The 26676-nt window shown below is 40.7% G+C and overlaps 1 protein-coding gene across 1 annotated transcript in view; it reads right to left on the bottom strand.

Annotated features, from left to right (window-relative positions):
• The window catches only part of NECAB1 (N-terminal EF-hand calcium binding protein 1), an 80227-nt gene that overhangs the window by 42710 nt on the left and 10841 nt on the right, over nucleotides 1–26676 (bottom strand). Inside the window, exons 3-4 of the mRNA XM_027659157.1 lie at nucleotides 15031–15055; nucleotides 3809–3917 (exon numbers count right to left, since the gene is read on the bottom strand). Of these exons, the coding sequence (XP_027514958.1) occupies nucleotides 3809–3917; nucleotides 15031–15055 (134 nt within the window). The remainder of the gene's footprint in view (nucleotides 1–3808; nucleotides 3918–15030; nucleotides 15056–26676) is intronic.

The following is a 26676-nucleotide window of genomic DNA, read 5'->3' as shown; positions in this document are numbered from 1 at the left end:
CCCCCCCCCCCCCCCCCCCCCCCCCCCCCCCCGCTGCTTGAGACAGAGCACGGGAGCTCTGCAAAGGGAATTTGAATCCCCTGAAGATATGGACCGTCACGAAGACCCCTGAGCTTCGTTGATATGACCGTGGTGAGGTGACTGTGTCCAAGTGAACGCAGCCCACGGAAGAGAAGACCCTCACTTGAAGATGAAGGGCCGAGAGGGCTTGGATACCCCCCTCATGTGTGCTGGTAGAGATCCAGCTACAGCTGCTGCATGAGAGGAACAGATGCCTGCTGCCTTAGAGACACTGCTGCTCTGAGAGCAGAAAGGATCTTTTCCTTCTTCCCTCTTGGACTTTTATTTGGAGGGGAGAAGAGATTTGATCCATTGTAAATACTTTTATGTCACGGTAGAGATAGTTAAGATTGTATATAATGTATTGTAGTATTTATTTTGTACAGTCATTGTAATATATAATCCCTTCCCCCCATTTTGAGTCTCGTGTGGTGTCTGGAAAACCATCTCACACTGGGTTGAGATGTGGGAGGGGGCTTGAACTAGGGAATTGGATTTTGGAGCTCTCAAACCATGACAGATGTCATGTCAAATAGATGTCAAATCAGAATGCAAAGATAAGCTCTTCCTCTTGTCCCTTCCCAGCTCACAGCTATGCACTCATGTTGGCCTAGCTTATGCTGGGGGGGCTTGGCTCCTACTCAACACACTGTGGCCTTGGATCTATCTCTTGGAAACTTTATGCAGTGGTAACTAAATCCTACTCATCTATTTTTCCTGGTGATTATGGTCACTGCAACACCAACCTTTTACTTTGTAAGAAGATGACACGGGATTGCACCAAATACCAAGGTGCAGAGATCTCAGTCAGGCAGACACAATCTGAATTACTGGGAAGTTAAAAACGTCTGTTATTTGCTCTGCTATCATACTGGAAATGGTAATTACTCATTTTTAGCAGTCTTCCACAGCCCATCTGACTGACATTAGAGCCTGTGTAACAGGAGGTCTTAATACCTGGTTAGTTTAGTCCCCTGAAAAGTGTAAGTCTTTTATACTTTGAATATTTTATTGAAAGATTGTTGCAACAGAGCTGAGAAGGGAATTGAGATTTCCTGAGCTTGTGGCCCATGGTTATCACCCCAAGGCCATATCTTTTTTATCTTCAGGCTTTGAAGTACAAGAACCCATGCACACAGACAGTGAGGTTTTGAATGTTGGCAGAGTTAAAAGATTTAATGCAGGTGGAAACAACTCAAAGTCTGCACTTGTGACAAGCTGGGTATAAAATCTTGAGATACTCTAAGAAATGAACTAAGGGATCATGACATACTTCCCTAGCCATCTGTCCTGGGTATTTGTGTATAGTGTGAATCACTGCATAATCTCAATGCTAACAAAATATTTCTGGGATAGGGAACTGCAGTCTGCATTTTGTAAATAGTGAAGTAAAATAGAGAGAAGATAAACGACTTGCCCAGACTTTGACAGAGTCTGTATTTTAACTGGATAAGAGAGGCAAAATAATCTGTACAAATCTTCTCCTACTAGCTACACAACTGAGTAGAATTCCTTACCCTCCCCTACTAAAAACAAGCCATAAACTACTTGGGACTTACAGGCACAAACCTGGATTTTCATTTAATTCCCTTGGATAATTTGCAAGAGAAGACATCACAAAACAGATGGTTTTGGGATTGTTGATATGTACATGATTCTCCTAACACTTACATTACAACACTTCCCAAGGTTCACTGAACATTTTGCTACTTTTCTTAGCCAGATTGTTAGTTTGAGACATTTTATGCAACATGCCCTTTTCAGGAAATGGCAGTGAGTAAAGTTTTTGCTCCTTATTATATCTGCTTCATGTGAGTTTTGCTGGAAAGCTACACTTACAAGGAAATTATATTTTACTGTCCAAGTTGTCTCTCTTCACTATATCCATTTAATATTTGGCATGTGACATCTTGCTGTCTGCCTGCCAGGATTCTCAAAAGCTTTCAAAGGGCCTAAAGGAATGCCTTTAAAGTGTATTTGCTTCTGTTAAAGAGAAAGATCAAGCCTCATAAAATACTTTTCAGCTGCAAACTCAGCTAAAGTCTTTTATCAGTTAAAGACTTCATGAAAAAACATACTCAAAAAGCTTCTTGTTTTAAATCTAAGCTTCAGCTATGTTTTCTTACCTAAATCTAGGTTGTACTCTGTAACATAAGTTAACCCATCAATAGAAAGCACTCCTTCTTCTGGTTGGAAAAGGTAATTTAGTAGGTTGCCTAAGTCTTCCACCTGTTCGATTCCCTGAAATACATGAAAATATGACCCTTCACAGTACATATTCTGTGACTTTTGTGCCTAGCTTTTTGCCAGGCTTTTCCTGGACAGTGAGAATGATTTCTCAGATGGCTGCTGTGACAGTTTCGTTGCCTATTCTCACCTAATAACTCTAGCATTCAACAGTTGTATCTATTCTTCAGGTGTGCCTGTCTACCAGGAGGAAAACATAATGTAATTCTCACTTTTCTACATATTTTTCAGATCCATATATTTTCTGCTAAAGAGAAAATGGTGTAAAAACAATAATAAAAATTAAAATATTTTAAGAATTAAAAAAGCTTTACAAACAAAAAAGAAAGAAATCTTACTTAGTCCTCCAGGCTTTCTGGCCTTATCAGGATGCTTCCTGACAAATGTAAATAAATGGAACTACACTGAAAGAAAACCACTTCTGCAGATATGTAGTACATATGAGGAAGTCCAAAGCTGTATCAATGAGTCTGGCTCTGAAGTGAGTTTTTGACTCTGGGTTATTCATACCACTGGCCTTCTTGACCACAGAGACACACTGTTAGCTGATGCTCAAACTGATGTTCACTCAGTGTCCTTTTCTGCTAAGCTGCTTTCTAGCTGGGTGGCCCCCAGCATATACTGGTGGACAGAACTATAGAATCATATAATTGTTAAAGTTAGAAAAGACCTCTAAGACCATTGAGTCCAGTTGTTAACCCAGCACTACCAAATCCCCCAAATACCTTCACAGGAAGTGACTCCACCACCTCCCTGTCTCCTTCACCCCATCCCTTGATCATTTTATAAAGCCTATAGAGTTTTTCGTTCCCCAGAAGTCCAACAGATTGAGTAGCAATTCTTCTGCTTACTTCAGGACATTATGTTGGCACAATCTCTAAAATCTTGTGAATTCTACTATGAAACCACATTTAATTTGATTCCATTTTCCACTAAAGCATGGAGTCATTCCTCCCCAGGAGCAGGACTGCTCTTCTCCTTGTTGAACTTCATGAAATTCCTGTCAGTTAATTTCCCTGTGGCCTTGTTTAACCCAGCCATAAAAGGGATGTCCAAACAGCCCAAGGGAAAGCACCAACACCATGCCACCAGACAGAATGGTTTTTTTAGCTCTTTACTGTATATGATTGCTTCATTTATTTTACTCCCTTATCAACATCTGCTCCGAGTATTCATCTCGTGTACTGAATCAGTGGGATCAAGAATGGAGGAATCCACATTTATGCCTGAAGGAGGCCACAGCTCCTTTTCCTTCCATGGGTGGGGAATACAGAAGGCATTCAATTTCCACCCTGTGTTCTCAGCTACCCAAATCACATTTATTGGAACATACATGCAAGTATATTAACAAGGTTTCAAAGCACTTGTACAGCCATATGACATGGCCTAGCTTCCCTCAAGCAGCTTTCTACTTAGATTTGTTTCCTAAAATCAGCCTGATGTCTTTTTTCATTCTCAGGTACAAAGAGTGGCACTGGAATTGTAAGAAGGGGGCACTTACTCAGTATTGTGTGTATCAATGGTGTGAAAAAGTTCATGCAGTTCTTCTCCACTCAGAACTCCATCAGCAAAGTAAGCTTTGAATTCGTCAAAGGACAGTTTTCCATCATCTGGAACAATGAAGAAATGAAAATTGCCCTCAATTCATAATTTTGCTTGTTTACTTCATGCAGTAGGAGAGGAAAGTATTAAAACCCAGCTTAAATGCAGAAGCTTTATATATTTAATAAAGAATATGATGCTAAATGTATCATCTGTTGTATCAGAGTTCTCTGCTTGGTAACTCAGTTATTCCTCCTTCTTATCTTTTAAGAAAAGATAGTTTGGTTTTGTTAAATTTCTATTGGCAAGCACATCAGTACAGTCCTGGTTTTGCCCTTTGTGCTATTTCAATGAAAATTCCTTCAGCTATCTAGAGCTATTTCTTTTTCCTATTCCTCCTCTTTCTTTCCTCTGCTCCCTGCCTTCCACAGGGGAGACTGAGACTCAAGTACACAATTAAATAGCAGCAGGTATCTGACTCTGGCTCTCCTCTCTAGCTACAAACACTAATCAATACACTGCACTGGCTTGCAACACTTGTCCTTCTTCATAAAATACATCTTTCAAAAAAGTTCCACGCTTGGTGTGTAATTAACAAATAAATTAAACAAAAAGTTTGATTTTCATGGAATAGGAAGCCAGCTTTGCGTCCTCTTTCCTGGAAAGAATTTAAGCTAATTTTCTTGGTCAGCAGAGAAGAGAAAACATTTCTATTTACCAGCATAATTCATCTGAAGATTACACCAAAATATAGGAATGAGAAAACTGGTTTGGACATATATCAGAGGTCAGTCAAAATGCTCAGATCAATTTTCATATGGAAGTTGAATTGGCCATTTAATATTCAGGGAAGTCCAATTATGAAAAAGTTTATTTTATAAATAACTGTTGTTCTCATTTGTTTGGGACAAACCCAATTATTTCCCCATGGGTGCTAATTATTGTCAATACCATGATGTAGTTAGGTAGTGTCTGCAGGACTAATGGGACACAGAGGGAGGGGAGGTACCATCTGATAACATTTATGAGAACAGTAATGTGGTTTACATTAGTTTAAGAGGGAAATGTTCTTATAATAGCTATACATTATTTAATGCAGTTTGTTTCATCTGTTTCTTAAGTTAGCTTTAACTTATAGCAAGTCCTTGACAGCATGAGACAAAATCTTTGATGAGGTATGTTAAGCAGATTAATTAATCTGGTATTTTCATGATGTTACCACTTCAGATTGAGGCTCTACCTTCCTTCATCAGATTAAGCACAACCATCACTGTTTGCTATATAATTGCATTGAAAAAAGGGATCATACTTGTATCTCACCTCAATTATGCATATATGGTAATTCCCAGAGGTGTTTCTGCGCTTCAGATTTTCCATGCCTTCTAATATATTTTTAATTAGTTTATTAATGAGGCCAGAAATGTATAAAAGGTATTGCAATTTGGACAGTTAGCCTGTGCAACACACAATGTGGCCAGGGCTGCAGCAGTAGAAGTGTCAGACTTTAGGCTCCTCCCTGTTTTGGAAAGGAGGACTCTGGGAGCAAGGAGCATTACACTTTGTTAACTCTGGACTCGAATCATATCATAGTGAATATTTAAACAACATATGACAGCCAACACAACTAATTTTTTCCTGAGTATATGATTCAAGGCTAAAGAGAAGGAATCAGTCAAAGGAAGATAAATAAGATAATTCTGCATGCTGCAATGATCTACAACCTGGATGAGGCTTTGAAGGACGTTGTATAGAAGGTGATGTGAGAAATCAGCCAATTCTTGTCAGCAGGATGTTAAATTATAAAAGACATTTGTAAACAGAAAGCTGACCCTGCAGAAGTCCACGAGCTTTCATCAGAGATCCCTCAGTTACAGCTGACATTTACTTCTGTCGTGAAGAACAACTTCCCTCTTTTGTTTGTTTTACAGACATGACTTCAGAAGAAGTGAATGGGTCAGGATGAGGCAAATCCATACCTTTTAATTCAAACAGTTAAGGCAATTTGTTCCTCTTTGCCTAGTGTAGTGAGTTTTAAATGAAAGAGAGATAATCAACAAAGAAAAGCCAAAGAAAGATTCACTTTTTGCTATTATTTAGAAGAAGTTTGAAAGATTAAACTGTAGTTAAGTAATCATTTATCTAAACTGATTGAGCTTTTTCATGAAGCATAAAGAATGTTTTTATAACCTAACACTTCATAGCTCTGATTTGGGTAGCATTGAATTTAGGTTCACATGTTTCTTTCTCTTCCTTCAGTAACATATTAAATCCCTCACAGAGCACTAAACAACTGTATAGGATAAGACTAAGATGTCCTAAGCACCAGACTAATCTACAGTGTATTTTGGCCTAATTTTATAATGGCTAAGAATCTATTACAAAATCAGTATCTAAATCCTGTAAAACATGCTGTACTACAGCAGGCATATTTAAAGAGTACAACTGAGGAGTTTCCTCCATCTTTTACTTGCTCTTATTTCATAATTTTTTTGATTTGAATATATGGCTTCAGATATGTAATCTTGAAGAGGTTTCAAAATTGTACAAATTACATGTCTTCCTCAACAAAACTATTTTGAAATGTTTAATATGAAAAGACAGATTGTAGCTGGAGCTGATCATTATGATCAAAATAAAATGTCAAGATCTAGAAGAGCTAAAAACCAAGATAGCAGAAAACTGCCATGATTACCTGACTGAGAATCTCAATACATTTGCCATTTGGCACTGGTTAAAGGGAAGGAATATCATATATTGAGTTTGTTGACAGGAGCTTCTTTTCACAGCTATGCATCTTTTGGCTCATATAGATACAGTTAATTGCTAAATCAAATTGCCTCTGCAGCTTTATCCTTTGCTGGGAAGGGTGATTTTTATGCAAGTTATACATGTACTTAAGAAACTAGTGACGTGGCAACTTTCCTGAGATAAACATATTATGAATTTACCCACTGAAAAGCCTGGATATGACACAAAACCTGAAACATGTCTGTTTATTTCTGTCCTTTAGGATCATTGGCTTTACCTCACTCCAGAAAATCATTGATCCAACAACAGCCAGACTGGGCACTGTAGCTATTTTCTTTAAATTTTATCATCCAAGAGCAGACATTGCCTTTTGCTTCATTGCTAGTTATTCTCAATAACATTCAGAATGTTATTAAGATTGACTGACACATCACTGAGCTTGTTGTTGGCAAAACACAAAGAGATTTGAGCACCTATTTGGTACTTACAGACTTCATAGAGTTACATTAACTAAAAAAACCTCTGACTACTCAGGGCATTTTTCTGGTATTTCATGAGTGTAACTATTTTGTTAGTGCAGCTGGGGAATCAGCCACCGGTGGCCCAGGCCACCTGTGCTTCCTCAGTGCTCAGATGAAGCTCGGACCCAAAGCCTAAAAAGTGCTCCTTGTGCTGTTAAATTGAAAATGCATTTGCCTAGCCTGTTTATTGTTTTTTCCTTTTCCCCCCTAAGTGTCAAGAATATCAAGAATAGCTTTTATTTTAAAGTCTGTATTACATGTCCTCAGCACCACCGCTCTGGGCACACCTCACTGCCCCCAGAGCACCAGATAAATGCTGTTTGGTTTAAGTGCTTCAGAGCAGTTGAGCAGAAACTTCTATTATAGATGCTTCAATCCTTTCCACTGGCAAAGTGACAGGGGAAGGATGACTCATGAAAGGCAAACTTCTCTGAAGCTACACATCGCTCTGTAATAAGCCTTTAGCAGTATTTGCCTTGCAATGTTGTCTCAAAGAAGCAGTTTTGCAAGACTTGCTTGCTTTTGTCTATCTTCTCTGACATCTTTCAAAAGCAGTGTTTCTTCAAAAACAAGCACAGTCACCCATCTTCCTTGAAGCCAGAATGCTCTCATCTGGCAAACAAAAATATAAATAATAAAATGAATCTCCCCATGCAGCACTTGCAATTTTAGAAATATAGTTACACAGTGGTTTAGAGGAGCCTTCCTTCAGGTTACGATTGCATTCTTACATTTATTTCAGTAAAATTCACCTCTTTATTAAAGAGAATTTTTTTTTATAAATTAGGCCCAAATGATACCCCCCAGCCAGTCTGCTGCATAAACGCTAGTGATCTCCAGGACACACATTGGATAACTTAAGACTTAACAGAGAAGAGCATATCTGATGGAGGAAAGCCACACACATACTCTCTCTTGGAGTCGAAAGCGAGTCAAAAGATATCAAGCAAACAATGAACACATGTATTTGGAGACTACATGTATGAAGATGATGGCAGATGGTGAGACTACAGCCAGCAAAGGAAGTTATGGTGATGTAGAGAAGAAGGATGTCTCACAGAGATGCCAGCAAACGCTAGAGGGCAACAAAACCCCTTCCACCACCTCCTATTTCAGGCTTCCTGTTAGGACTATGAGCCTTTCCTAGCAGTTAAACATGCCTGTGAGCTCCATGGAGGATAACCAAACCAGTCTTCATATCAGGAGCTGCATCAGATGGAGCTTGTATGGCTGAATGGCAACCCTAGGGCTTATGGCAACTGGAAGAGCCACATGGAAGAGTTTATGGCAATCAGAGGGGAAAGCCTCACTAGGCTAAAGCTCATCCTAGGGTTCATGCAGGAATTTTGAAAGTAGCACCCACAGCACTGCCCTGGCCCAACCAGATGTTTCCCAGCCTGTCTCCAGGCCGGCAACATGCACACTGCCAGGGTAGTCAGGTTGTTTAGGGTCTGGGGCTCTATGAACACAGATCTCTGCCCTTGTAGGCCAAAAATTAGCAAAGGAAGAAGAGATAACAAGTGAAACAAATAAATAGAAAAATCCTCTGTGGCAGAAAGTATTTATTAACCAGGAAGGTACAAAAGGACTAGGAAATGGATCCCCCTCCCAGCTCCCCTGCTCCTGGGGACCTGCTGTGGGACTTGTCTTTTTGGAAGGAACTGACAGTTGACACTGCTGTACAAGATTTGGATCAGAGCACTTAAGTGCTCTAAGATACTACCATATGCAGAGAGATCAAGGTAGTGTGGGGGGACACATGACAGCAGACATAGACAAACCACATGCAAAAATAGGAAAACCACCCAATTTATTGGCATATGGCACATAGGCTGGAATCAGATCAAGAAAGAGCTGCCAAAATAACAAGTTTCAGTGTGCCAAAGTGAGCGTGCTAATAATATCCACTAGGTTCCAGTCATAAGGGGTTGCATCAGAAGAAGTGCAGACATAGGCTGAAGCTTTAAAGAGTCTGGGCAAATGCACTTAGCTTTCATTGACTCTGATCTGTATTGTATGTTGATAGAATCAGAAATAAGGTTGAGCCATTATTCCAGCTGTTATGCTGGAAAAGCTTAGCACATGCAACCAAGTCATTCCAAGGGGACTAGGCTAACAGGGAGAGAATTTAGGTTGTCTCTATAGTAATAATTTCTGGAATTTGGAGCACAGAGTCCAGCCCTGCAGCACTTGAAGGACTCAGGAAGGTGAGATGAGGAATCTCACCCCCAGGAGAGCCTGGGCTCTGAAACAGGAGCCAAGGTGATGTCTGCAGTGGATCCAGATGGTCAGGAACCAAACAGCAGTGTGCTGAGAGTTCATAGAGGATGTGCTGCAAGGGCTTTGCCTTACTAATCCATTTTACCAGTACTGATTGAGTAATTTGGGAACTTAAATCTGGGATGCTGCAGTTCATAGAATTTCTGTCCTCTGGCTCCTGTTCAGAATATGAGTTCTTTAAAGTCATCCAGTAAATGTGTGGTTCAAACATGGCCACTTTGGACCACTCAAACCTGGCCTTTCTGGGAACCATGGTGCATAGAGCTTCCTCAAGGGATTCCTGCATACTGTTGTTTTCCACAAGGAAGGGCACACAAGAGATGAGTCGCTCTGTCATGCTGTGACCTATTTGGCAGGTCTGTGTGGAGGGAAGAGTCCATGTGCTGCTGCAGCAGCCATCGAGCAGCACTGCTGGGGGCAGCCCATGGGCTGGCTGAAGACCTCATGAGATGTCAGGATCCAGATTAGGAGCTACTGGCCTAGGAAAAAAATGCTAAAATCAGGGACTTGGCATTCCTTGCTTTGGTGTAACTGTAACATTTTTCTTGAAAAAAAGTTTAACCCACTAAGTGGCAAACTTCAGAGAGCCTCCAGGCCAACTCGGACAGTTCACTTTAGGGTAGATTCAAGAGATCCCCTTCCCTGCTTTCTCTGCCTCTCAAAGGCATATTGCCTCAGTTCTCTGGGATGGCATAAACTATCACTCTGGTAAAAAAGCTAGAGCCACTGAGAAGTCATGGTCTGAGGACTGCTGCAGTGAGGCAGTTGTCATCCTGCCAGAGCTCACCTAGAGGCGCATGAGCAAATGCAGCTGGTAGAAAACTCACCTGAAAAGTCAGTGTTTATTCTGCAATGGTACTGTCAATAAATAATGAATATGAAAACACCTATTCTATCTCTGCAAAACTGACCTAGAGTAAGTGTTGCAAGATTTCCTCTTGATGATCATACAGGTGCAGTTCAGTGGCTTTTTGTTTATTCTGTGGAAATCTTGTTGGGTCACTCAAGTGTGTATGATCTGTGATTCAATCCCCTTGGTCACTGACACCAGTGGAAGGAATAGGATGCTACTGCTGCACTGATTTTAAAGAATCCTGTATTTATGACCCATGTTTTTTTTATGGGCTAACATTTGCATGATTTTATAGCTGAGCTGGAATGCCCAGATCATTGCAATCAGCAACGATTTTGATACAGGTGTATTATCATGATATTTTATACAGTTTGAGAATTGTACATTTAAAAGTCTTATGTCTCTGCTCTGTGTCGTGGACATCAGGAGTTCTGAATGAAGACACATGACAGAAAGCAAAGATCAATCTCATCTGGCTGTATTTTTTATTTTACAGATTCTAGTTTAAATACATTATAAAAAACCCTTTTTTTTGGGGGGGGGGAAGCTTTCATTGAGTGCTTGTTTGATGTGTCAGAGAAAAAAATGAAAGCAGGTATAAATGTATGGGTTCTGACATAAATAAGATTTTGTTCCTAGTCTGCTGGTTGTTTGATATTCAGGTTTGGCAATCTATGGAACTTTAATCTTCTTTTGTTTAGTCAGTTTTTAAAATTTTCCCTCGTTTGTTTGCAGTTATTCTTGACTGCCTGCAGCATACTGTTTGCAGTGTTCTTTATGGTTAAGGATTTGCAATATTTTTGACAGTGTCTGCTTCTATAGCAGTTATTACCCGTGATGTTTTCAAATATCTTTCTCTTAGAAGCTTTGAGGATGTTTTAGGTATAGGTTATACTCAGTGCTTTTTCATAATAGCTGACTTGTATATGCAAATCAATGACAGCATCTATATACAAATGAACTTTTCTAAACCTGTCATATTGAGTTGCCCTCTTTAGAGCTGCTGCTTGGAGCTTGAGCTCCTGCTTGAGCTTGGGGGCAGGAGTTGTTAAGTTTGGAACAAGGAAATAATGAAATACCAATTCTAATTTATGGAGGAGAGGGACAGGTGAGAGGGTCTCCTCCTGGAGAACATGGCTGGGGGTTACTTCCTCCTCCCTCCAGGTTTGACTGGATGGATGTTTCCACACTGAAAAGTGCTGAGGAGAGTCTTGAATGCTAGAGCATGTCATGTTTCCAGAGCAGAAGAGGGGATTCACGCCTTAAAAGGTGGCTGTTGTTCTGGTGCATACACTCAGCAGCCCACTGCTAGGTAAGCCAGTCATTGGGCTTGGGGTAATTTGTTTCCACCTTTCTAAGGGAACAGGCCTGCAGCAGACAGGCTCCCCGCAAGAAAAAGCTGGAGATGATAAAGTAAAAAGACTGCTAAAAGGTAAGAGTAACTGTCTTCTTCCCCATGAGGATGGGAAATGACTCCTACCATAACGCAGGCAAAGGCAGGGCACTTTTTTCCAGTTATTTTTTTATCTGGTGCTCCTTGTCTTTGGTCTGTGTTGAACCAGCAGTGTTGAGGCACCTTCCCTCAGCTAAAGGATGACTGTTCCTCTTGCAAGATCAAGAGTTGCATTATCGATAGATTATTACCTTTGTTTTTACCATCCGTTTTGACAGTCAGATTGTTTGTGATTGGATTTCTGCAACATAGTCTATATTTGAAATTACATTCCTGTGCTAAGAGGAGAGAATTATAGCAGAGGCTCCTCTAATTGGGAACATGTCAAAGCTCCATGGTCAGGAGAGGCCCCTGGGTGACCTTTACCAGCAACTGATGTCATTTCACTTGACTGCAAGTCACTGTAAGGCTAATGAGGAACTCCATTTCCATCTCAGCATATCAAAAGGTGAGAAAAACACCTCATGCTGACAAGCACGTACAGATGCCACATTCACATATGTGTGGGGTTACTACTGCTGCCTGTGAGACAAGAGACGCTAAAAATTGGCATTTTCAGTTTCCCGTATTTCTTCACTCTGTCCCTTGCAGGCTAGGGACAAGATCTTATTTTTTGAGAAGAATTTAATGAATTTGATTTTGTTTTAAACAGCAAAAAAATTAAATAAATGAAGATTTTTCCTTTTAACTGAAATTAGTTCTGTGTGACATCCACGCACTTTCCTTTGAGCGTATGGAGTTTTATAAAGTAAACCTGACCAAAATTTCATTTTGACATGCAGACCTGAAACCTCTCCTTTCCAAAAAGGTCAATGTGCAACATTTCACCTTTATAAAATTGCTTTTTTTCCCTCAGGGTTTTCTGTTGCTTTTGTCAATATTATGAACCATACATTTCTTAAAAATCCTTCCCTATGTTTATCCTCCATCTAAAAAAGTCATATGACCTTTCAGTTTTAAAAAGGAGTGCAGATCTGCTCCACACAGAGCAGAGCTGCTCAGCCATGAAATAAGAACTATAGATAAGTTTATGAAGCTGAATCTCTCATGGAAGCTGTGCACAGCTGATATTTCCAGAAACAGAACAGTAACAGAATACATACTAGGGCTGGCAAAGAAAGAAGCCATCACATTTGTATGACTCCTTTCACATACAGGAATGACTGTTTTCTAAAGGACTTTCTCAATTAAACATAGACATAAATCATTGTAGTACTTTTGAGTAACAGCAATCCAGCAGAATTTCTTGGCTCTTTTGATCTCTTATTTTATATTGTCTTTGCAAGAATAGTTGTCTTTCCTTGCTGTGGAAGGATCACCTGAAGTCCCACAGTCCCTGAATTCACAGTGAGAAGGCTACCTCCTACTATACTCTTATTTACCAGCTTGATCCGCTTTGTTGGATGCATTTTTTCCTTGCTGTCAAGAAAGAATATAGTAAAGTTTTTGATGATAATTTTTCTGGGGGTATTTTAATCTCACAGAGACAATGTGTACAGCAGACAAAGTTCTACTAAAAGCGTATGGGAGAACTTAAGAGGGCCATGTCATGGATGGTAAGGCAGTATTTGTTACTTAAAGCCAATACTTGGTTTCCCATAGCATAGAAAGGTGACACTGGAAGTGTAAGTAGCCCAGTCATTAACAGAAGTTAATAACCTCTGTTGACAACAGTGTAAACATGTTCAGTAATTGTTCACATATCCAATAACCTTTCTGAAAATGTACTTAACTTCACAGCTTTAAAACAAATCTCCTCCCTGTTAATGTGGCACAAGCCGTGTGATGTGCTAGGTTAGCAAAGTGGAAGTCCCACGGCAATTGATGGTTTAGCAGACACAATTAAGCCCTAAGAGCTGAAACCATTTCAAGTTCATGGACTTAATAGAACTAAAGAGGCTGAACTTAGCCACTTTTCTGCCAATAATACGTTGTAAAGGATCCGTATAGAGGTAGGAATGACAGCAACTAAAGTCTCTGGGGCTCATAAGGTTTTGTATTGTGGAAACAGTTTGTCATGGGTCATATGAGCCGTTTCCCTTACTTTCATGGCCAAGTATTAGTAATGAGATAAGTAATGAGCTTATCTTGGGGGGTGGGGAAACCCGAATGAGGACTTTAAGTGTTCTGACCACTGAAGTGCTGTGGATCCACCAGGGCTAGGACAGCATGAGCTCAAAGTCCAGGGCAGGGACACAAAGCTGGAGGGACTCTTTTTGACTCCAAGGGAATGATGACCTCTGCTCTGCACTGTGCACTCTGACTCTCATGAGTCTTCGGGGCAGACATACACATCTATTTCCAACACCACGAGGAGATCTGGGGGGGGGATGCCAGCAGAGCTTGGCCGTGGTTGGCAGGTAGCTAACCTAGAAAGGTACTGCTGAAGAGGAGATTCTTCTCCTCCCCATTCCAGCCCTCACCCTGCACCATCACTGCCCATGCAAGCCACTGGCAAGCTGACTGAGGGAGATAACAAAGAAAGCATTACCAAAACACTGTCACACTGTCACATTGATGGATTCTGTGGTTCCTGAGCTCTCTGAAGGAGGCTGTCATGGTCTCACAGGAAGTGCCACTTGCTGCACATGAGCTGGGGCAGGAATAGCAACCAGATATGGGCTTAGGGGGTGGGACTTCCCTCTCAGCAACAACAAATGATTATTCAACAGGCTCAGTTATACCATCAAACTGTACAGTTGCCCCTTCCTGGTCAATAGTTCTCCCTTGTAAGTTATTATCTCTGATTTTCTCAATGGTATCTATTTGCCTTCTCTTTATTGAATGTACACAATATCCATGTTCTCAGGATTGACTGGGAATCACTTGTCAGGGTTAAGCCTGTCTTAGCTGTGAGTTTAACACTGTTCATTGCTTCTCTCATTAATAAAAAACTCAAGACTTCTGTGCCATAAATATGTGAGCTAGATGCAAGGCTTTATTTTGCCTATTGACATGTCGAAAAATACATAACTGCAAAATGTAGGAAACAAATGTGATTTCTGGATATAGCTCATGGTGTTTTTAAAAAGTACTAAGATGAAGCTACTAACAAGTATTTCAAACTAGATTTTGCCAGTGTCACTAAGAAAACACCCACATGCACCCAAAGTACAACAAACACACACACCAAAATGTGAAAGCACAAGATCAGCCCTTGAAGAACCTGCAGGGAGGATCAGTGTACAACATAATACATGGCACTGAACCCGTAGAACACATGAAATGAGGGATGGCTGGCTTTCCTGTTAGGATGACTTAACACGGTGAGTCAATGATGGATTCTTTTTTCCAAAAGGAGGGGGAAGACATGTGACCAATCTTACCATTCTTGTCTGCTCTTCTTAATATCTAAACAAAGAGAGAAAGAATAAAGTCAATTTTCTTTTTCTTTTTTAATGCATTAATAACAAACAATGCTGTATTTAGTGTAGATTTTACGGTTTAAGCTTTACATGACATTTTCACAAGGCTGCATACAATTGCAAAGTTCTTAGTGTGTCTCCATCCTTCCCCCAGGTATTGCTTTATTTAACTCCTCCTGTGTTGTGTGCACTACATACCAAGGACCATAACAAGAACCGTTTTTATTTCTAGTTTGTTTATGGATTATAAGGATGATGTTTAGGCACACAACCTGATCCCGTATGGCTACAATGATACTGGACTCAGCATTGAGAGAAGTGGTTTAAAGAAGCAGAGCAAGTGTGATAGCTGGGAGGATTGCACTGAGCATCTGAGATGGTGAGAAAGGCTAATGGTTTGTGGGGGTGGAGGAAGCAAAGGGGTAAGTCAGGAGGGGAGCCTGGCAGCATGAAGGGATCAGACTGGGTGGTGGAGACAGCAGCATCAGATGTATGGGAGCAAATCTGAGGACTCTGATAGAAAGTAGAACCCCAATACAGAAGAGAGGGGAGAGGGAAAGCATAGGGGTTTATAAGCTATGAAGCCAAGGACAGCATGAGGGTGCTTACTGTAGATCCCTCCCTTCAACATGTCTGTCACAAAATTATATGTGACTCCAGCTTGCCCTCTCAGTGGTCTGCCTTTTCTTCCCACTGTAAATGACACCTGAGGAAGAAGCTATTTAAATACTTAGGTGAAATTCTGTAACTCCTCATGTAGAATCTGAGAAGATGATCCTGGTCTGAAGATTTGTAGGTCTCATTAAGGTCAGGGAATACCTTGGAGATCTTTGGGTGAGAGTTTGCCATTTATCAGGACTTTCCTTTCCCCAAAGAAAGGTTCTGTGCTGGGCAAGTTTAGACAAAAAACATAACAGCTGCACCTTGTGATATGCTGAGCTCTCGGTGATGGTTTAAGAGTGGCCAGATGAACAGCAGGGCACCTTGCTAAGATCACCCTCAAAGGGCTCAAGGGCTCAGGGTTCTCTGTGCATTGACCCTGGGCACCTCAAATCCATCAGGGTCTAATGGATGGGAGGCAGTCTGCAAGTGTGGGAAAAAAACTTTTTCAGGGTGAGAAACTCTGTAGTGAGAAGCCCCTTCCAAATTAAAATAATAAAATTCCAAGCGACATATTTTGAAAGGTGACTGTTTTCACCCAGAACCTCTTGTAAACACCCACAACCACTAACCTGCTCTTCTTGCACATGCAACCACCAGAAGCGAAAGGGGAAAGGAAAAGGAAGAGGGGGAAAGGAAAAGGAAGAGGGGGAAAGGAAAAGGAAGAGGGGAAAAGGAAAAAGAAGGGAAAAGGGAAGCAGAAGGACCAATAGTCTCACTGTTTTCCTCCTCTTTCCACAGAGAGAGAAAATAACAGCTCCAGAAAAAAAGAAAAGAAAAAAAAAAAGAAAAGAAAAAGAAAGAAATGGGGGGGGGGGGGGGAGGGGGGGGGGGGGGGGGGGGGGGGGGGGGGAAAAGGAGGGGGGCAGGAAAAAAAAAGACAAGAAAAAAAGGCAAACCAGAACAAATCAGATGCCCCCCACCCCAAACGCTGGCAGCTGCCCTGTGCGGAAGTCGAGGTTCATGCCAGGAGTGCCGCGTACTCACATCGCGGAAGATGCGCAGCCCCGCTCCCCGCTCCGCCGCCATCCCCCCGCCGCAGCCGCCGGCACCGCCCGCAGCGCCTGCGGGGCCGGGATGGGGGGCGGGCGGACCGGCCCCGGGGATGGGGCTCCGCCGGGGGCAGAGCCGCACGCCGGCCCCGCCTGCCCGTGGGAAACCTCCCGAGCAGGGGCAGGAGGAGAGGCGGCCGTCGGTGCTGCTTACCCGTGCGGGAAGGGTTTGTCCCATCCCGCCGCCACACACCCTGTTGCATCTTTAAGGCGTGTTCGTGGGGAGAGTTGCTTTCTCTCCATGAAAGAAACTTGGCTCTTGCAGTCTGTCTTTGTCAGGCCACATCATCAGTTTTCATCGTCATTTTGGCTGCTTTCCCCATCAGTACAGTCACTTTTGGGGAGGTTTTTCTCGAGCCACAAGACCCCAGACTGAGGTCTCAGCGGTGCGGAGGGGTGGTGGGGCGTCACCGTGCTTTCACATTGTGCTTGCCGGGCGGGACCGCGGTTAGCTGCGCTCTGTAAAAGCGCTGGGGCTTGATGATAAGGTTCTTGAATGTAATACACCTCTCAAAGCGGCCTGGCCAAAAATCAGGGGCTGCGGGGACACTGGAGCGCTGGTGTTCGTGGAGAGCAGAAAGCGGGGAGCTGTGAGATGGGGCAGGAGCGGACTCTGAGCGGTGAGGGCAGGTGAGGAGGAGGGTGCTGGAGTAGGACAAAGGAGCGCAGTCCTGAGGGACATTCCTCACGTATATTTTCAGACCCGTGCCGAGAGGTTATTTCACGGGCATAGTGTAACGGGGGCTTTGACTTTGTTCTCCCACCACACACCACCAGCAGATGGCATCGCAAGTATAGATTAACAATAAAATAACATAGATACTATGTTTTATATATTACCGTATATGATATTATGCTTCACAACGAATGTTAGAGTGAAGTTTTACTTTAAAACACCTTCATGTTAAAAGCCCTGGCGTGACTTGCTGATTGTGAGTGTTTCTGCTTCTTCCACCTCCATTTCCACATTTCAGAGGAAAATCTGAGAGGGGAGAGAGAACTGTCCAAATGGAGAGACAAGGCATTTTACAAGGTGAGCAATTCTTATATCACTTCCTAAAGATGGCTTGAAAAAGAGGCGGAAAGATCATCTTGACCTATTTTTGCTTTTTAATAATAGTGAAAGGCTTTTATTTAATCTGACTTTTATAATGAAAATATGGAGATGTATTTCTTTCCAGAGAGATAAAAGAAGAAAAAAAGTCCAAAGGTTGTATCAAGAGCCAGGAGGGTGAGTGGAGATAAGAAAAATCTTCTTTAGACTATAGAGGGGCTTGTTTTTGTTAACTCTTACAACAACTAGAACAATAATTTACATATTTAACCTTTTTGACTAGTTACTGTCTTGGAATAAAAAGGCTTTGATGAAGACCAGTATCGTTCCCCATTGACTGGCCTTAACATTCACTGAGAATATTTTGTTTGTATAGAGAAATCTTCCTTAAAAATTGTAAGGAAAAAAATTATACAATGCTGATATTTTTAGGGCAAAAATTAAAACATAAGAAGCAAAAATGACTCATAGGACTCTTATTATATTAGGAAGCTTTATTTCCATTATTAAAAAGCTTATTTACAAATCATCTTTGCATGACATAGAAATGTGAAAGTATTGTTTAAGTAATCATTCTTAGAGACTTTAATTTCCAGATTTGTTTTCCAATGAACAAACAAATCTTTGAGTAGAGTATATGTGTAACTTACTGATGATACTTTTTATACCATTTCAAAATTACCTGAAGTAATATCTCATTTTTAACAACACAAGCAGGATGAGTGCTCTGAATTTTACCAGCTTCCCTGATCATTCAATGATTTCCCTCTGTCTAATCAAGAAGCTGTGAGGGGGAGGAGAGAGGAATGTATCCATATGGTGTCCTCTGATGTGGGAGTACAGGTACTGCTTTAATGGGAAAATGATGGCTTTGTGAAATGCCCAGGTGAGGTTAGCAGAGGTCAGCACTGCACGCTCACCTCTGCAGCCACAGATTTGTGCTGCTCATCATCTATTACAAGAAATAAAAGTTGTTTCGTGTGTGTCTGAGGATAAAACCTAAAAGGGCCTGCTCTCTTTCTTTCTGTGTGTCAAATCATTAAATTTTTATTCAGAAACCAGCTTACTGGACCAGCATCTTCACTCATGTGAGATGAAGTGGTCAGCCAGTATTTAATGATTTTGCCCTTTTATCTGGGAAAAACAAACAAATGAAAGCTGGCAGCAAGAGCGACCTTCCATTTACTGTGCAGTGGACTGTGCAACAAGGAACATCAATGCTGAGATAGATAGACAGCAAAGTTTCCTTTTTTCTAAGGAAGTGCAAGCTGTCCAAGCATCTAATCAAGTCACTAAATCATTCCATGACGGTTAGCTGTGTGTGTGACCTCTAAATGACAGGAAAAACACTATGTAATGTTTATGTCAAAATATAATCTTTTCAGCAGAACAGTACTATTTGCCCTTGGCTAAAGGAATGGCTCTGCTTCATGGTCCTTTTCTTTATTGCAGTAGCTGACTGATATCTACCTAAAGAGCTGAGTTAGCATAATATAATGCCTCCCTTCAGCTCTCAACACATGTTGTTTTGTTATGGTTTCACGACCTGGTCTGGTACTCTGCAGGCCAACTCCAAACCAGCCTCTGATTTGAGTACTCAAATGTTGTCCCTGTAGTAGCTCCCTCATAAATTTCTTGGTCATAAAGTAAAAACAGAGAAAATTCAGAGTTAGTATGTGTGTGGCCATGACTTGTAATGTGAGCAGTAACAGAGGAATCTGGAGGCTACATTTCTCTTTCATAACTTTGTGTCTTACACATGGACAAATCTGATCCAAGTGAGAACCAGTATCTTTACAACTCCAGGTTTCTACGACTGTGAGACTGTCAGAATAAAAAAGTGAGTTTCTCCTCCATATGGTATATGTGCCATTGATAGCAAGGGTAGATGTACTTAACCACAAAAGGAGTGGTTGCATGCCTGGAAAACCATTAGGTCAGCCACCTATAACAGGGAGTATGTGGCTACATTTAGTTCATCAATGAAAATTACTTCAAATTACTTCCCCATCTCTGGGAGCTCATTTTACCCTCATCTTGGTCCCTCCTGGAGGAAGCCTGAGTCTTCTCCCATGCCCTTCCTGCCCTTCTACTTTCCCACTGGTCCCATACCCACTCTGTGATGGAAAGGAAACCCAGACACAGGCTGGACTGCCAAGGGCAGTTCAACAGCAAAAGAGTGTAGACAACTGGGATGTACATCAGCAGTTGAACGTGAATGCTGTCTGCATATATTGGAGCTCTTTCCTAAATCACCAGTAAAATAAATGCAAGTAAAGCCATAATTTCACGTGGGCAATTCAGGAAGATGCTGGTTTCTGTGCTGTTTAGAGTTCCAGCATGAGGAAACCACACACTTTGCACTGGAACATTATTTTGTTCTTTTTGTTTATTTGCATCCTAATTATATTTTGGTGCCTTTGACAGACTCTTCCCAGCCAGTGGGAAAGTCCAAGCCTGGGATCTCCTGGCATCTAAGGCAGGCTTTAGACCCTCAGCTATAAACTTTGGTTTCTCTTTGCCAGTCTCCTTTCTGTCTGTAGGTGACATATAATACCCCTGGGATAGAAAAGTATCATAAAGATAAACATAGCAAAGATGGAACAGTTCTGGGTCAGTAATTCACAGCAGTCTACAAGAAGGGCCTAAGTAAACTGTATGCACATCACTGTACACAGAATATCAATTGTTACTTGTAAGAGGTAACCCACATTTTTTAAGACACTCCTTCACACAGATACAGACAATGTGGTAGATTTTAGGACAGCATTTTAGGGGCAGGTAAAATGCATAAGATGTGTGATGATAATTAATACACTGTGTGAACTCTCCTATGCACATTATGGTTATGACCAGCCCTCTGGGAGCATTTTGGAATCAAGAGTATAATAAAAATTGCTGTAATGGGGCATCCAGCAGAGACTCAGGCTAATGTTGGGAAAAAGCCTGTGGTGTGACTGGATTGCTAAGTCAGATATTTACTTAAAAGATCTAAGAAAAAGAATAAAAGAAAAGATCAAAATATGAGAGTCAGAAGCAAAACACAACAGCACAATAAAAAAATATGTACTTTTATTCATTGTATTTGTAACATTCCCAGAAAAAAAAAAAAGTACGAGGAATCTGCTATTGTTAGTTTTCAGATAAAAATGATTTCATATTTAATCCAAACACAAAGAGGTTCAGTTCACAGTACCTGCCAGACTGAGATATGGTCCTGAGCAGTCCATACACCCCAGCTCATTTCTGCTTCAGAAGAGGGAACATAAGGTTATTTGTATTGCAAAGCTTTGGTCACTAATTTTTTGTCAGACCTGGGGGACAGTTTTCCACGCACTGGAAGAAGTGAGTGAGGTTTCACCAAAGGGTTAATTCCAATCTTAAGAGTCCTGTTCTATAAGGGCTGGAAGATGCCATTTAATACAGAGTAATTTTGGGAGTCTGGTTAATTTATTCAAAGACTTGAGGCTTGTTGGGATATGTAAATAATTACTGTTTCTTTCGTGCCTATGTACCCTCCCATCAGTGCCAACCTATGCATAACATATTCTGAATTAAGAGTGTTTGAGGACTGCAACTGAGAAAAATGCCAAAGACCTTCTGCCTCACAACTGGGCCAGAAATAAGAACATATACATATAATAGACAGCACAGCAATCTGGGAGAGTGTCTGAGACCTGTGACACGGAGTAATGGTTTTGGACTTTGGCACAGTTTCAGTGCCTAAGCTCTTTTTAGGTGCCTAAAAATTTTTCTGGTTGTAGGTCATCATTCTTCATGTGTAACTGGGGTTTAGTTACGTGAATCCAGTAACAAGATCTTGGATCTGAGAAGAGTATCTCAAACTCATTTCTACAGCTGGATTTAAGAAAATTTTAGTTTTTAAAAAGAAAAATTGTATTATTCCAATGATTTTGTGAGATGAAGAATTTTCTATCTATCCTTCCCAGGCTGCTTAAAAGGTACACATCTCCCATGAAGTAGTACCTGATGTGATGATGCCAGCTCTTTTCTTTGCTTTTCATTTTGAAAACTTCTGGCAGTTGTTGAAATTCTGCTGTCAGAAATGACCACCTGGCTTATTCCAGTTCAATAATTTCAACACTTGCAGCCACACTGCCAGTTCAGAATCTGCTGGCAAACCCCTCTCTCCGAGTCGGGCAACGCTCACAGCCTAGTGGAACAGGAAAGAAGGGGGTCTTCAAGATCTTTTTGACTGATGTTTTGATCATACTGCTACAGCTGTAGAGGAGACTCTCTTTTGCTTTTAGAAGATTTTGGAGGGGGACTGAATTCTTGGAGAAAAAGCAGATATGGCACCATTTTATTTTAAAAAGATCTCTGGCAAGTCTATATTGCCAGAGCATTCAGTGCCAAGCACTCTGTTCACTCCCTGGCTGTTACCATGTTCGATATTAGGCTAAAGGGCATAATGCAACAAAATGTAAAAAAGGGAGGGAAAAGTGATTTATATGTTATTGATTTTAACAATAATTAATAAAATTCATAGTTCAATAATCAGTATCACTAATAGTTCTCTACTTGACATAAAGAGTCAGTTCTGCCAACTGACAGAACCAAAAGCCTTAATCCAAACAGAACGCAACTTTGGAGAAATTTTTATCCAAATACAACTCTGTACTAGACATTGAAGTAATTTCCAGTAAAAAATGTCAAAGTTTGGCCCTTCTGAATATTGTGTTTCTTTGGAGAAATTCTACCTAAAATATTCCCAGACAATTTCTGCTCACAGATAAGATCTAAGATTGAGAATAGTAGTAAGTGATTTGGACTAATGTTTCCCACTAATGCTGCCATTATTCCAGAGCCAGAGATGTGAAGGCTGGTTCGATGCCCCAGTGTTAGCCCAAACCAAAGACAACTAAGTTAAATTCCTGGCCATATTCTGTAGGGTCCTAAACAAAGAATTTAGTAGCACTAGTGTGCCTAGGAGCCCCTGGATCCACAAATTATCTGCAAACTTGCTGCGGGTGCACCCTGACCCATCATCCTGGTTATTAATGAAGATGTTATATAGTACTGATCCCAGTATTAGTCCCTGTAGTGACCACTAGTGACTGGCCTCCAGCTGACCTGGAAAGGCTGAGAGAACTGTGACTGTTCAGCCTGGAGAAGAGGAGGTTCATCAGTCCATTTACCTATACAGATAGGGGTAGGAAAACAAAATTCTACGGATATGCATATGATTTCAGAATGTGGTCACTCACTGCAACACAACCAGGGAACTGTAAACAAGATTTTAGTTCTCTACAAAGGCCAAAACACACTAACTCAAACATCAGAGGATGCAATAAAACATCAGGGACATTGTATGTTGTTTCACAGTGAGAGACATTTTTAGCATTCAGGGACTGATTGTACACATCATTTTAAAATTAATGGGAATTGCAAGATTGAGTTTTCTACATGGGACACATATTCTCTCTGAAATTTTAAAGACTCTTTATTACACTCCATTTAAAAAATGAGCAGACAGTTTATGAATTTTCTTGATCTGTTTCTGCGTTGAGTTATATTAATATAAGAAAAGAATGATTGTATTCTTTGGTGTCAGTCTGTTGAGCTCTGGAGAACCCTCTGAAGGAATGTTGCTTTTTGTGGTAGAGGATCTAACAGTATGAGATAAGAAGTTGATTTCTTTAATTTTAGTTAGAATGATAACTGTGGGAATCAATCTCCATTTCTCTATCCTTTTTTTCCTTTTCCTTTTCCTCTTCCTCTTCCCTTTTTATTTTTTTAACCTCCTTTACCTCCTTTTCAGTTTCCTTTCATTTTCCTTTTCCCATTTCCTTTTCCTTTTTCTATTCCGTTTCTTCTTTTTTTCTGCAGTGGATACCTTCCCTGGAAAGATTTTAATCTAAAGAATGAGCACCCCTCACCCCTCCCCCCCTCATATTATGGGCTTCCTGGAACTGTATTCTATGTATGGAGAACTGAGCCCTGAAGTAGGGCTGCAGTGAATGATAAAGACAGAAGTATGGAAAGAATTAGGGAGGAAGAATATTACACCAGGCGTAGCAAGAACAGTCACAGACATTTTCCAGTTACTATAAGGAAGGCTGTCAACCCAAATAAATAATTGCTTATTAAAGTTTCAGATCTCATTTTAAAAATTGCAGGCTTTTGTGTATTTTCTCACTGCACAGATGAGAGAACAGTTTGCCTAGATGAAATGTAGCAAATCTGGAAAGGTCAGTTTTTCATTCAAATGCTAGTCAGGGATTCTGATTTACTAAAAGAAGAATTGAATAACGAAGTTATTATTTTCCTCCTCTGTGGATATAGATTAGATGACTAGATATAGATATTTCTGATGGACATGTATCAGTATGTAGATGACTTTGTGTTCAGATTTTGATTATTCTGCCATGAGACCTCCTCAAATCCCTAATATTTGTGAAAATTACTGTCAAACATGACAGCACATAAATACATAGATAACATTTTTATTGCAGACATTCCTAGAAATCTTAGTTGTGGAATATCACTCTGTTTCGACGGATGCTTAACAGCTGGAAGACAAATGGCTAAACTCACTGATGAATGATAAAAATCACATAATTTTTGTTTAAAAATCCACAACAGATATAATGAAATTCCTCCTCCCTGCATACTTCTCAATCAATGTCTGCTCCCCTTTACCAGATATCATCTCAGTAGTTATGTGATAATGAAAGCAAATATTCTGGAGACAATAAACCTATACTGTCTAGTTCTAGTTCCTTGTGATACACTGCCAGAGTGTTGATTGGGTTAAATTTCCAAAGTATTTTCTGGGTCTTTCAGAGCAGTGAATCTGAATCCCATAAATCCATATCATTAACTTACTGTATCACGGAGTGCAATTACTGCCTTGTGGCTGTATTGTAAAAAGGCTATTTTCAAAAGGTCATGGGTATCTAACATCTAATTAGAGATTGTTCTCAAACTTTTTTGCAATTTAAAAATTGAAGTAGTGTAGTGGCAAATGGAGTTATCTGTAAGATAGACAAAGTTTGTTGGTATTAAAGAACTTTCCAGCTTAAAAAAATAAATCACTAAAAAGATATTCCATAATCTTTGGAACATTTGACTGAAAGGAATCCAAAGTTACAGGGCTCTTTTAGAGCTCAGACAAAACCGGTTACCTTGTTGCAAAATAATTTTTGCTTTGAAATGTTATTTTATTGTAAATATAGAAGCAGTTGTTTATTGAAGATAGAAGATTTCAGCATTTATAGGCTCAGAGAACATTGCCCTTAAAGTAGAAATAAGAGCTTTTTCACCAGAATAGGATATTTTTGTCTCCCTAATTGATATTAAATACTATGTTAATTTTTGTTTTTAATCTGTTCATGTCAGGCTGCCTTATGCAGTTCTGTATACCTACTACAGCTGTGCCATCTTGTGGTCTGCACAAAACTTGTAAATTTTTAGCTTGGAAATAATTCACAAGTACAAGAAATCATCATCAGCCACAGCCAAGGTGGAATGAATCAAATGGCACCCCCCTTAGCAGTGGTCTAACTTCTCACAGACAGACACATGCCCAAACCAAAGTTTCAGGTCTGCAGGCTTCTGGCTTGGCAGGCATGGAGAACAAGGGATGTCATTGTGGTAATGTCCAGAGGTCTTTTCACCTTCAAATTGCATACATTTCCTACCTAGAATCACAATAATTCATAGCAAAAGTGTATGTAAGATTTTCTATAAGTGCCTGCATTTTTTATAACCAGCCTCTACCACAGCAGTTCAGCTTCAGCTGTGGATCTGAATGTTGGCTGAAGATCCCTACTGGGCTTGTTGCTCTTCTTCTTGTAATTTTTTTTGCTCTTTGTTTTTAGAAGCAGCAACAGGTGGGTCTACGGAGTCCAGGGAGATTTCACTTATAACTCCAGAGTCAAGCAGCTGCTTGTTCTGTTGTAGAACTGTTCTTTTAATCCCAGCATTAACAACCTGTTAGAGACTGCTTAGAGAGCAGTCTCTCCTGTTGAGAGAAGAAGAGGTGTTTTTACTATCTGCCATGCAATTGAGTATGCTTAAGGAAAGTGCGAAACATCCTCATCCCTGCACTTGCTGGGTACTGAAGCCCTGCCTGGAGCAAATGCTTGCAGCCCAGGGGAGGACTTCCCCAGGAGGAAGGGAACTGGCTTGCAACACAGGCTCCCACAAGCTGGGTGACGCAGCTCAGGGTCCAGCATAGCGTTGTGTTCATATGCTGAGCAGCTCTGAAGCATCCGACAAAAAAACTCCTCAGGAACCTAAGGGGTTGGGGGAGGAGGAACAGTGTAAGTACTGTTACAGAAGATGACTATACTGCAAAGCCACAAGGATCTCTACTGCTAAACTCCTTCCAGTATATTAATTGTCTTTTCAACAGAATCAGTTTGCCATCTGCTCTGTTCCAAACCTCATGCATTTTTGCAGTTCTTTTGTGAGTTCCTTTATCATTCGTCCAGCAGATACAGTCCCAAGTGACAGGACATTAAATATTTTCCTGAAGTTCAGATAGATGAAATCTGCATTTCCTATTCAAATCTCTCAGGACATCAAAGAATCTTGGTCTGGCATGATCTACCATTGGTAAACACACGCTGCCTTTGATCTCATTTTCTATTAACCTCTGTGAGCTAAAATTATAATAGATGTGCAGTGTTTTTAATTAGAAATCAGAGTTCCCATGAGTCTCATTTCTTGTTTCTACTTTTGTTCCCTTCACAGTTGCTTATACATTCATGAGTATCAATGCAAGTATAAATAAGTCTGCATCAAATTCCTGAAAAGTGGGAGATTAACAGCTGGGACTGCTGAACTCCATTAAGCTACAGATCAGGTACAGCA

The sequence above is a fragment of the Corapipo altera genome, unplaced genomic scaffold (genome assembly GCF_003945725.1).
Source record: "Corapipo altera isolate COAL_440 unplaced genomic scaffold, ASM394572v1 52, whole genome shotgun sequence".
NCBI classification, from domain to species: domain Eukaryota; kingdom Metazoa; phylum Chordata; class Aves; order Passeriformes; family Pipridae; genus Corapipo; species Corapipo altera.
The sequence above is the reverse complement of the archived record's forward strand: the minus strand, read 5'-3'. Positions and strand labels throughout refer to the sequence as shown.